At 29.5% G+C, this 13,752-nt stretch overlaps 1 protein-coding gene across 1 annotated transcript; it reads right to left on the bottom strand.

Moving 5' to 3' along the window:
• Positions 1-9,256: 9,256 nt before the first annotated feature.
• Positions 9,257-12,971, bottom strand: LOC129890325 (bax inhibitor 1-like). The gene is made up of 6 exons (XM_055965893.1): positions 12,785-12,971; positions 11,267-11,410; positions 11,055-11,146; positions 9,882-10,068; positions 9,627-9,782; positions 9,257-9,529 (listed from the first exon to the last, which is right to left on the bottom strand). Exons 1-6 carry the CDS (start codon positions 12,908-12,910, stop codon positions 9,473-9,475), a joined length of 762 nt encoding a protein of 253 aa, XP_055821868.1. The 5' UTR covers positions 12,911-12,971; the 3' UTR covers positions 9,257-9,472.
• Between the last annotated feature and the right edge of the window lie 781 nt (positions 12,972-13,752).

Here is a 13,752-nt window from a genome sequence, read left to right as displayed (position 1 = left end):
ATAGAAAATTATTTTCTTTTTAAAAATATATGGACTTCATGAGTTTGAAACATAATTATTTTATTGCTTAATATTCTTGTTGACTTTAGACTTTTTTTTTCCTCTCTTCAAATTTAACATATTTCCAATTTTACCCTGTGCTCTTTCCACGATCCCAATTTGAGTATAGTTATATTTTGTGTTAAATACTTTTCTTAAATTTGCATTAATTAAATCAAAACAATCAATTTATTTAAAGAGTAGACCCCCTTTCAATTTTTAAGCATTATGATGACATGATGTTGATTAATTTTATTTTTAACCCTAGTGGTTTCTTCCTCGAAAGACATCTTTTACATCTAATATATTCACATACCTTTGCTAAAAAATTATAATGTATAAATAGGTAAAAAAAAAAAAAGTATTATGTATATATTATATACTATGTATGTGTTTGGTATGAAAGACAAATAAAAAATAATTTTCAATTTTTTCATATTTGGTGGTCAAAATATTTTTTCTAAGAAAACAAGTTCTTTAAATTTAAGAATGCGATTTTTTTAGTGGAAGTAGGAAAAAATAAGTTTTATAAGTGGCATTCTAAATACATTGTCTCCTCCCACCATCCAACAACCCTGATCCCCCCCTCTTAACCATCGTACCCTCGAACCTCCACTCCCCACATGTTGAAGAGTCTCACATACAATGAAAAAGAGGATGGGTGATTTTCTTTTATGGCATTGAACAATCCTTCCCCCTTGAGCTAACTTTTGAGGTTGAGTTAAGTCCAAGATCCATTTATTTACCATGATATTAGATCACGACTCATCTCAATTATTGTTTATTTATGTTGGGTCCTCATATTAAATTGTCTACACTCCAGATATTCAGCCCTGGACTTGATATGGGGTATTGAAGAGTCTGACATCAAATGAAAAAGGAATGGGTGACCTTGTTATATAACCTTGGGCAATTAATGAGTTAACTTTTAGATTAAATTAGGTCCAAAATTCATTTATTTACACCACCCTATCCACGCTCATAATGTGTGCATTATTATTGATTAATATACATGAGAGTATTAAATATGAATTAAGAAATTGTATTTATAACAATGTTACATTTATATTTAACAGTCAAAAGGTATTTGTATAGAGTAAAGTACAAAATACATAGTAATATCAATGGGCAATTTAAATAGGGAGATACTCCACATATCCAATCTAATTGCCATGTTTCAAATTATTCAAGCTTGATTTTTACAAGTTTTTTGAAGATGATAAATTGTAATTGTAAAATTAAATTCTTGTACAAATAATAATAAAAAAAATTCATCTTGTATAATGAAAGAAAAAAGAAAGGCATATTTTATTAAATTGTATGCTTAATGCCTGAAAAGGGTTGTTTGATTGGTGAGATACGATATAACAATCTTGAGATACATCAATTATTTTATCTTGCATTCGATTGTTGATATTAATTATTTTCTAAAATCATTTTGTATTAAAATAATGAAATTAGCTTATTTCATAAGATATTTTTGTTTATCATCTCGATAACTAAACAACCTTAAAATTATTAGTATTTTTTTACTGTGCCACATGGCACCAAATTCACCTACCTATCATGGTATTGGTCTTTTTCACTGAAAACACATCATATGGGATTGATGTGAGGACACCTCAAACCCCACTTCAAAGAGAAAAAAAAAATAGAAAAAAAAAAAATTAAAAAAAAATTAAAGCAAGAAGTTAAAATCTAAATTAAATAACGTCTTTTAAGAGGAAATGATTTCCTATAATCAATAACAATTTGAAAAAAAAAAAAACTTACGTAAAATTTCGTGGGACATTTTTTTTCTTTTTGCTTGATAATATGTCAAAAAGGATCATATAAATTTGTAATTAATCACAAAATCACATATCCGACAAATGAATTTATACAATTTATGGCGAATCTAGAGCACAATATATGAATTTAAGAAAACACAATAACTTCTATTTAAACACCTTATATATTGTATAATTTATTAAATATTCATAAATATTTTAATAGTAATTTGAGGTTGATACAAAACACATATTAAATTTCAGATATTAAATTCGCTAATTGTTAGTGTACATCTATTGTTATTAGTCTCTTTAAACTTTTACTATATTAGTGGAAAATTTTAAAAACTCTATTTAGTTTATACTTAATTTGAAATTTATTACGTTGATTAATTAAATTTATGTCATACAAGAAGTAAAATGTTTTTTTTTGGTCGAGAATAGAAATTCTATATTTAAAATAATTCTTCATTCTCAAATTAGATGCAAAATAATATGACCTTATACTATTTTGTGCTTTAGCCATTATCATATACATCACATGCATTGATGAGATATGAGTTAAACAGAATTTAATAGTTTTATCTCGAGCTTTGTTTAAGCACGAAAAAAAAGTATCATAATTCATAAATTTTAAATATTAAATTCACTATTTGTATAATATTAAGTTTAGGGGTTCGATTAATTTGAACTCATGCCGTGTAAAATCCATTGAAAAGGGACACATTCTCTTAAAAAAATCATTCTCAAAATTCGAATAAAAAATTTATGAATAAAAAGAAATAGAACCAGAAAAGGAAAAATAAATAAAATACAATTACTTTTACATAATGAACGTGGTCAAGAGTGGTGGATGAATAGATCATGGCCATTGTCTCCATAACAACATAACTTGTGTCATAGAATATAATTTAATGAGTAATAAAAGTTATCTCAAAATGTTTATAGTTTTTTTTAGAATTTATTCATATTTAATTACTAAAGATAGAATATTATGAAATTTAATTGAACATATGCTATACTCATGTTAGTACATTGATTTACTCTTGTTTAATGTCTTTGAGTAATTTTTTGGTTATGTTAGAGATTTTTATGTGGTATAGAATACGCAAAAGGGCCTAAAATATTCTTTAATTATGTGAATTGGTATAAAAATATCCTTCGTCTATCTATCGGGCCTAAAATGCCTCACGTCAATCTTTGGGGTCTGTTTTACCTTTATCTCTAACAGTAAAAAATATTCAAAACGAAAAAGAGCCCAAATACCCTTAAACTATAAGAAAAGGTTTTAAAATATCATTCATCTACTTTTTGATCTAAAAATAACCTTCTATTCATCATTTAATCTAAAAATACATTTCCATTCACCTTTTTAGCTCACTATAGCCCTTGAAACTAACAGCCCTCTCTTTAATTTTAATTTTTTTAAAATATTTATAATGTGTCATTTTTCTTATTGGATGAAATAAAAATTCCACCTCCACTAAAAAAAATTATAATTTATCTAAGCCAAAAATAATATACCTCTTCAAGACCAAATATGTGGAATTTTTATTTCATCCAATAAGAAAATGAGACATTATAAATATTTTAAAAAAATAAAAAATAAAGAGAGGGTTGTTAGTTTCAAGGGTTATAGTGAGCCAAAAAGGTGAATCAAAATGTATTTTTAAATTAAAAAATGAATAAAAGGATATTTTTAGACCAAAAAGTGAATGAAGGGTATTTTAAAACTTTTTCATATAGTTCAGAGGTATTTTTGATCATTTTCTATTTTTAGTATTTTTGACTGTTAGAGATAAGGGTAAAACAGACCTCAAAAGTTAACGTCGGGGGCATTTTAGGCCTGATAGGTAGACTAACGATAATTTTGTACCAATTCGCATAGTTAAGGGGTATTTTAGGCCCTTTTCCATATAGAATATAAAGAAATTCTGGTACGTTTTATTTTTATTTGGGATCGTAATAGAACTTTTGATCCTTCAATTATAAATATATTTTAATTTTGATTTTTGTGATATATGATTCAATAATTTAATATTTAGTTAATTAAAATATGTATTTTAAGATTAAATGTGCTTTAATCAACTATATATGATTAGATTTTAGTAATAATTGACGGATGAAAATGTTTTAACTATTTTTATTTTTACTCTGAATAATATTGACCAAGATGAATTTTAACTGAAAAATCAATATGATTAGTGAGAATTTATAATCGACCTTAACTTATTTGTAATTGAGACATATACAATAATTATTGTTATTGTCTTCATGATAATGATGCAATGTAGATTTACTTAAAACATTATTATAAACCTAAATTAGTATAACTTTTAAACATACATATATAAATAAAAATTGTGTTATTTCCAAGAAAAGATGGCTTCTCTTCTTCTCATTGGTTGTTACATTTTCTTTTCATACAACTCTTAAGAAATTTTAAATAAGAAGTATTTTTTAGTAATTTATATTTAACTCTTTTTAATGAAATTAATATCTTTTACTTTTAAAAATAATTAATTTCAAGAATAAATTAATTTTATAAATTGATAAATTTTTTGGGATAAATATTTTTAATAGTATTATCGACTAATATAAGACAGAGAAAGCATGATCCGAGCATTGAAAAAAGCTCCATTTTCACTTAAATATGATTCCGTGGATGAGGTTATGGAAGAGTATAAGTAGGTCGCATACCACCAAAAGATGCAGTTAGTTCAAGAACAAATTTCGATTTCGAATTTTAGATATGAAATTTTTTTTAGTAAAAATTCACTATTTTCAATTAGATCCTATCAAACATAAATTTAAATTAATCGAGTTTTAATATGAATATACGATAAAAAACAAGGAAAAAATGTAGGTGGCATTATTGGTTTTCTCTTGATCATTTATATTTTGTTAAAAACTCATTTTCATTACATTACATTACACCACTGATATATATGCCTATACTAGTTTGTGTCATTCATTTATTTATTTATTCAAAATTAAGCACCGGAGTATGTTTTTTTTTGGTCAAGACGTTTAAATTTAAATGTACATTTAAATATTAAAAAATATATTAAAATTATGAAGTGTAAATCTAAAGATATATTTAAAATATTCAGCTAAAAATATTAAATAATTAAGACAATTAATTTTCTAACCATCTAATTAAGAAAATTAATTTTCTAAACATCTAAAAATATATAATTTAATTTTATTTAAATATTAACAAATATAAAATTCAAGTAAAATATTAATTTAATTTAATTTTATAGTACTGCAACAAAATATCTAAAAAAAAATTATGTCATTGGTTATGTGATGGCTAATAGTGATGATTGTGCATTCCGATTAGAGGTTTATTGTATTGGTTAATGACGTTGATTGTGAGAATTATCTAATAATAATAGTGATTGATGGACTAAATAGCATTTTAACTATTTTAAAAGGCGCCATATTAAAACTTTATGAACATTTAAAATAAACTCTAAAACCAAATGGATATTTTTGTTAATTAAAGTCCTTCAAAAGCCATTTAATAACTCATGACGTGTATGTAAAGAAGATACAATTAAAGTCAAAAAGGGTACCCCATTGATATTTGAAGTAAAACACGTTTGCTTAACCCCAAAGGCTAAAGAAATTAAGAATAATCACTTTTAAAATTAACCACAAACACCCTTATACTTTTGGTAAAAATCTTTTTCTTCTTTCTGCTTGAGGGTCGATTTATTTTTATTAAGATTAACAAGATAAATTAAAATGTGTATTACAATTAAAATATTTAAATTTGAACATATTCAAATATATTAAAATTTGAGTATTAAATAAATAAGTCTGATTGATTTTAATAGTTGAATATGTAAAAAAATTGGTCTTAGTTTAAACTTAATAAATATATAAATCAAGTATAATACTAATTAATCTAATACTATATAGATAGAGTATTTTTAAAAATTATATGGTAGCTAATAGTGATACTATGTAATGATTAATAGAGATGGTTGTGCGTGCCGATCAGAGGTGGTAATTGATGTTGGTGGTTATGGACAATAGCTAGTGATAATGTTGGCTGACAGTAATGGTAAAAAGTGGTGATTGACGGTGGTCATTTGGTGGTAGTGATTGATAATTGTAGTGAATAATATATGATATATAAAGGTGGTGGTGACTTACAATGATGATTGATGATATATAGTTATAGTTGATCACAGTGATTGTCAGTAATAAATGATTGATGATTGTTTTTGTGATTGGTGGTAACGATTATAAATGATAACTAGTTGTGACGACAATTAGTTATAGTGATTGGAGGTAGTATTGGTTGCGACCAAAGATGATGATTGTGGGTGTTGACTGGTAAGTGATTTATAATAATAGTTGATAATAATGAACAACAGTAGCAGTAGTTGACAGTGGTGGATGTGGCAACAATAATAAATAAATGCAATAATGATGAAATCTCATTTTACAAAAATTATTAAATACATAATATCATTAAGTACAAACAAATGATGTGTTAATGTGATCTGATTTATAAATGTCAAAAGTAACAACTTTTTCTAATGTTGAAAGACAAAAAAATAAAACAGGTGAAGAAAAAGAAATTAGGTGGAGATTATCAAAAGGATTTAAGTTATATACATTATTTGTAAACATCAAAATTTTATGGGCCTGTATAAAAAGTGTTTAATTTCAATTGGAACTCTAGAAGACGTGATCAATTCTAATTAGGGTTCTTGGAGGTTACTCTACCCTGACCCTAGTTCATGCTTATATAAAAGGTATTATATTTTCTTGAAAAATCATCTCAGATATCCTATAAAATTCTTGGGTATTTAGATTATGTATACATTAAATATTTCTTTTTCAAAAAAATGATCTCGAATATCCATAAACTCTTGAGTATTTATAAAGATCAAAATCTCGAATATTTCCACAAACTCTTGGGTATGAATAAAGATCAAAATCTCGAATATCCCATAACTCTCGGGTATTCAAAAAGAGATCACGAAAACATCAAATATTGTCTTTCTGGAAAAAAATCTCAGAAATCCTATAAACTCTAAGGATATTCATAAAGAGATCAAAATATGCCAAATTCTTCTTAATAATCAGATACTTCAAGAAGATCCACAAATCATTTCATGAAGATCAAGTTCAAACCATCCTAACTAGTTCAAGAAATACGCCACTAACGGCCCTTGAATCACGATGGAGATCAAATTCAAATCATCCTAGTTCAAGAAATACACCACTAACGGCTCTCGAATCAAAGAGAAAATTAAGAGAGAAGAATTAAGGGAGGAATAAAATTGTACCCGTACTGTTTATCAATTAACTATTCTTATTTCTTCATATATATTTTTTGTGATTGCAATTTATTTTTCATCACTTTAAAATTTGTTGCAAACAAATAATTAAACTCTTGAACCTTATCGAATTTAATTATGTATTAGTATGTAATTAGCATTTTTACTAAATTGTTTAATATTTTTCTTAAGAATTTATTTGTATTTATCTCATAAGTAAGCATAAATAATTTAAGAAATTTATTTATAAATATCTTATAATTAGAATAAATAAATAAATAAATCGTTAATACATTTTTTTGGGGGGTGGAGGCGCGGGGGCGGAGGGTGGCAATGGAGACGAATTTGTTGTGTGCTGAATTATATTCAAAAGATTAAAGTAGTAGATGAGGAAAATATAAGTGATTAGACTAAAACAAGTGCTCTAATCTATTAATTAGTGGATTGCTAGAAAGGGAATTTGAAATTGAAAACCAATAAAAAGACATAAGGTTGTGGTGGGGACTTTTTGTTTGAATTTTTATCTGCTATTCGATATTTGTATTGAAGCTCAATTAAATTTGTATGTTGCAAGACTCCTTTTTAAAAGCAACGCTCTCCATACATTTTCTTTTTTCTAAAAATTCAAATCCAAAATTATCACTATGTAATTAAAAATAAAATATATCTCAAACCATTCCAGATTTGATTGTAGCGAGGACTAATCAAGATCATAAGAATTGCAAGTTTTTGCTATGTTCCACAATCCCCCCACCCCACCACCACCACTATTTTCCAAGTTGTGGAAATTTAGCAATGTTACAAATAACTAACTTGACTAATATTCTATCTATTTTAACTATATGGCGATATTTGAATAATAACAAAATTAATTAAAATTTACGATTTTAAACATGACATAAAATTTTTGAAGTCATAAAAGCATAATTGTGATTGATGAGTGGATATATAGGTTAGGTATACCTCTCTCCCAGTGAAAAGTAATGAGGCTAAAATAATTTTAGTCCAATAGATGGAAGAAAAAAGATTTCAAGGGGAAAAATTGGTGGGATGTGTTGTTATAGAACCCTCCTCTCTTCTTATCTTTTTATATTTATATATATATTCCTTAAAGAGATTATCAGTTTATCCTCCATAGCCATTTAAATTCTTTTCATCTACAAATATAGGATAAGATAAGATATCTATTCCTCTTTTCAATAATGTTGTATATTAAATTTTTGTTACATTTATTCATTTTTTTGAGTTTTTTTCTAAAAGAAATAAGAACCCAAAAAAATTATTTAAAATATAAAAAGAAGAAGATGGATTGGAGAATATTAAGGGTATAAATTTGTTCGATTTGATTAATTTTTTTAGCAATGATACAGAAAATGTTGCCATATTATGATATCATTTTCACGGTAAAAGTTCAGTACCACTTTAAAAGGGCAGTCCGGTGTACTAAGGTTCCCGCTATGCGCAAGGTCCGGGGACCCGACCACAAGAGTCTATTGTACGCAGTCTTACCTTGCATTTCTGCCAGAGGCTGTTTTCAAGGCTTGAACCCCTGACCTCCTGATCACATGACAACAACTTTACCAGTTATTTCAGTACCACTTTAGAATCCGACTAATTCATATTTGCATCGGTAAGTTCCTCTCTAAGGTAAAGCACTTCCTACTTTGCATTTTCATCTCTAGGATTCGAACCCAATACCCCTAATTAATGATAGACGGATACTTATTATCACCCCTAACCTTTGGTGGTAATGTTTAAAGAGCTCATACTTATATAGCAGGCTAGTGGCTGCTATATGCTTCCACCAACTTTTTGAAGGAATGAAACTTTAAAGAGAACAATTCTATGTATATATTGTTCATTAGTGGTGTTAACAGAAAAGCCTGTGACAACAGAGATGATCATCATCAACAACATATCCAGTACAATCCCACAGGTGAGACGACAGAGATGATCATATGCTCAGTAAATTTCGATGCAAATCCAACTTTTTCATGTTGCAACAATGCAAACTGTCATGCATCAATATGATACACTAAATGTTAGAAAAGAAATATGATGGCCTTATATTCCAGCCAAATCACCTATGCCATTGTCACCAGAAAACTAACAAAGCAAAGGGTTCTCAACACAGAGAGAGGAACGAGAAGTTAACTGGTACGTTCTCCATATATTGTAAACATGTATGTTATATGAATGGCCAGAACTACACCAGAATGCAGCATAATATACGGCCTCATAGCCTAACCTGAAGCGGTACAAACTATCAACAACATACTTGTTGAACGTCAACAGAAGTATCATGAACAAGAAAATGCCAGATTCTAGAGTTAAAAAGTTTGTAACCCGCTTGAACCCATTTTAGTTTCTCTTCTTCTTCTTCTTCTTCTTCTCTTCCTTATCAGATGCATTCTTCAACTGGAAGATTAAAAGAAAAGAGTCAGAGTGACAGCCAAAATATAAAAAGGGGAGGTAGGACATGTCTTGGAATACAACGATTGAAATGGTTGCTTACCATTATCACTAATATGCGCACAAAAACAGCAACAAAATCTGCAAAGAGGGTCAGTGCATGCTTTATGTAGTCCAAATCCCCATAGTGTGCCATCTCAATTATATCCTGGGTGTCGACAACAATATAGCCCACAAACACCAAGAGCCCAAAGTAAACCTGCCAGGAAACAGGCATTCAGAACCAAAATAGTCTCCTACAGAGTTAGCTACCAAGTTACGAATGCTATAAGACAAACAGAGAAAGTTGAGTTCATACCTCAAACTTGAAAAGAGCCATGGAACCACCAAAAATGGAGGAAGCAAAGTGCAACCAGAACAGGATGGAGAGACCAGATGAAAGAAGGCCTCCAAGGTACAAGTACTCTCTGCGCCTTGCCACCATGGCAGCAGCTGAGAAGCAACCAAACGCCATAGCACATCCAACAAAAGCACCTATCACAATGCTGCAATACAAGAATGTAAGCATCAGAAGCACTTTAACAATCAAGACTCTGAAGTGTTAACTAGTCAGTCTCAACAATAATAATTCTCAACAAACAGTTACACAAGCAGGAATGCAAAAGAAAAAGAAAGTAATTCTCAACAACCAGATACAAGTATGAATGCAAAAGCTACCCAGAATTGAGATAGGAAATTATTAAATGGAAGAACAGATCGACATGGTAACTTGGCTATCTATCTTAAAACAGCAATCAGTACCAGGCTGACACGCCCAGCCACTACTTGATTAAAATCCAGACCTTCAAACATATTGTTTTTTTATTCAATTTGTGTTGCTTGATAGGAACAAATGTGTATTTAGGAGTGGTCCTCCTAGTTAGTTTTGTTCTATTACACATCTAATCGCCTACCTTTTTGTATCATACTGGGCATGGTCAGTCTTCAGTAGGATTTGGGAGGGCATGACGTAGCCCTCCTCCTATGTACATTTTATTTTTTATGGTTAATTCACGAGGTAGAGGCCAATGCCAAAAATCCCATGAACACAGGCACGTATAGCCTGTGGAATTGGCTTTTCTTGTTATTTGTCTGTAAAGTTGCACTTTTTCGACAAAGATGGGAAAACCTTAGTGTGCTTTTGTATTTCCTTTAAGAAAAAAAAAACCAGCAAGATTTCTTTTAAAACCAGAAATCTTAAAATACCAGAATAAAGAAGTTCAAAATAGTCATTGCAGATTTGGAGAGCATATCCTACACCTACAGCAAATGATAATAACGAGGTTCAAAATAGTCATTCAAAATTAGAGGCCATATCCTATACCTAGAGCAAATGAAATAGGTTCTACTTGCAATTATAGCCAAATGTGGGGGACCTATATTACTAAATCAAATAGTTAAACTATAACAGGAAAAGACTAAGGGTAGAAACTAGAAACAGTGGCAATTGATTACGACATGAAATAGAGAAAATAAGAAAGGACCAATAAACCTTGGGTCAAAGTCAATGGCCAATTCAATTAGAGGGCCAATTGATGCTCCTTTAAATAATGCAGCTGCCATCAGAAGTGCCATCCTCTTTTGCTGCTCACCACAATTGACAAATATATCGAGTTAACATCAATTAAACAGATAAACTAATTATACAACGGAAGGATGTGTCAGGAACAAATGAGATCTATCAGGAAAAAATATAAAGAGTACCTCTTCATATAGAGGAGTTGACATCAACCACGCTATGCTTCCCACACATCCTAGTGTTGTAAGGAGACCACCAATGTTCCAGAGAATGTGAAGGTAAGCTCCAGCAGCTGATGCTACTAAAGCACAGCATAATGAAAGGTAGACCTACAATCAAGATAGAAATGAAGTTCATCATAATATTCTGAAGCCATATTAAAACCCCATGGTTCAATCCAACACCGGAAGAAGCTGGAAAAACAGAAATGAGGAGATTTGACCAAATTAAGTCACATCCATACAATTCAATGCCAAAGTGGAATCAAAGTCCCTTGACATATATATAAGTTCTAGTATTGAGACAAAATGAAACATCTAGCTCTAACTTTAACTATTCTCATGTGAAACAAGCAGAATGATTGTTGCAAACATTACAAATGAATATAATAAAGTGTCTAACACAGGCTTTTAGATGAAGCAGTTAGCATCGGGCATACATCCTGGTCCAACTCTCACCCATCATCTCAACATCAACAACAACATACACAATGTAATCCCACAAGTGGGATCTGGGGAGGGTAGAATTTACGTAGACCTTACCCCTATCTTTGAGGGGTAGAGACTTTGTCTCCGACGGTTCAAAGGGAGTGTAATCAAAGCAGGATTGAAAGAAAAATAACGACAACAAAATAGCAATAGCAATATAAATAACACCAAATGAAGCACTAGGTAATAGTAAAAAAAATGAAGAATAAGATAGTACGTGAATACTAAATAATTCTACCGAATAAGAAGAGGACGAGAAGAGAAGACTATCCTCCTTCTCACACACAAAGGGGTGGTTATGTAGAGTGTATTAACAAAAATAATGCATGCATTTTCTTTACGTATTTGTAGTACCTTGTTTGGTAAATTTTTCATGCTATTTATAATTAATGCTACTCTATTGTGTATTACTAATACATGGAAATCAATCGTATAAGTAATGCAAGGGAATGTAATGCATCCAAACATGGTTAAAGACCCAATTGTCACTCAAAACCTTTTTTTACATCTTTTCCACCATATTTTGGAGCTATCTTATAAATAAATATTTTTCAAAAAAATATGCAATGCATGTTATTTTTAATACACAAAACCAAACAATGCATTAGAAATAATCTCTGCATAATTAATGCAAGTATTACTAATTTTCAAGGCAAAAAAAAGGCCATAATTCTGGCTGTTCTCGACAAATAATTCAGAATCCGAAAGAAGCGCAGAGCAGATCAATTGAATTTAACATAACGCAAACTAAGGATAAAACAATTCAACTTTCACGACTCTCAGTTCTCAATCCCTAAAATAATCCGTCCTTTCACAAAACAACAGATAAAACAAATTCCTTCCAATTTCTACGTTCTCAAAGCGAAAAAAACAAGAAGTCGACATTATTTCATAAGAAAAAAAGTATAATCACGATGAAATTCAACTGATATTATACTTCATAGAGCAAAATGATCCTATAAACAACCGAAAAAAAATAAGGGAAAAAATATGGACCTTTTTGAGATGAGTTTGAACGACGGGAGAGATCTGCCGGAAGTTCTTCAATGATTCGTAACTCCACCGATTGCGAGACGACGACGACGACGATTGCGAGTCGAAGAACGATGTGAAGGACTCCATCTCTCTCTCTCTCTCTCCTTCTTCTTCAATACGCCAAACAGTTTTTCTCAATTATCAGTAACTGTTTGTTTTTTTGTATGGCGTTGAAGATCTACTTATATACTTGTACAAATTTTCGCGCTGGAAGTCAAAATTAAACCCAGTCAGTACCAATCCAACCCAATCGTTTAAGTTTGGGTTAGTTATTGATCAGCTAATTTATTAGTTCAATTTATTTTAATTCAATTTATTAAAAATTGAATTGATATATAATTCGAATTAGCTCATGAAAAATCTTGTTAATTTTTTTTTCAATTTGATATGTTATATATAACCATAATAAAGAAAAAATAATTTTATTAGGTACTAAAATAATTTAAAAGAACACATAAAATAAGTATCTTTTACCTAAATCCCATTATGAATCAGTCCAATTACAACATATCCCTACTATTTCTAATATTACAGGAATTCCCTCTTTTTCCCTCACTTTCGGATACATAAGGGGTCTTCATGCTACATAAATAGCTGATACGAAGCATTAATTACAGTTGAGGTTTTTTATGTAAAGAAAACGTAAAATAATTTAAGATTCCTTATTTCAAGCAATCACGTATTAGAAGCAGTTAATTGCTCACATCAATTCAGTCCCTCATTTGTCGTAACAGCTTGAGTGAATTCAAAATTCAAAATTGTAAAAAGCAGAGCATCGAAAATCCTTCAATTTTGGTTCAAAATTTTTTGAGAAATTTGAGAAGATATATAATGAATATCTCGATTTTGCAGAGATATGAGAATTTGAAGTGAGGTATGAACGATAAAAAAGTGATGGAATCGTTGTTGACGAAAATATTTCTTTCATG

The sequence above is a fragment of the Solanum dulcamara genome, chromosome 5 (genome assembly GCF_947179165.1).
Source record: "Solanum dulcamara chromosome 5, daSolDulc1.2, whole genome shotgun sequence".
In the NCBI taxonomy this organism is placed as follows: domain Eukaryota; kingdom Viridiplantae; phylum Streptophyta; class Magnoliopsida; order Solanales; family Solanaceae; genus Solanum; species Solanum dulcamara.
Note: the sequence above shows the minus strand (reverse complement) of the source record. Positions and strands in the feature narration are given on the sequence as shown.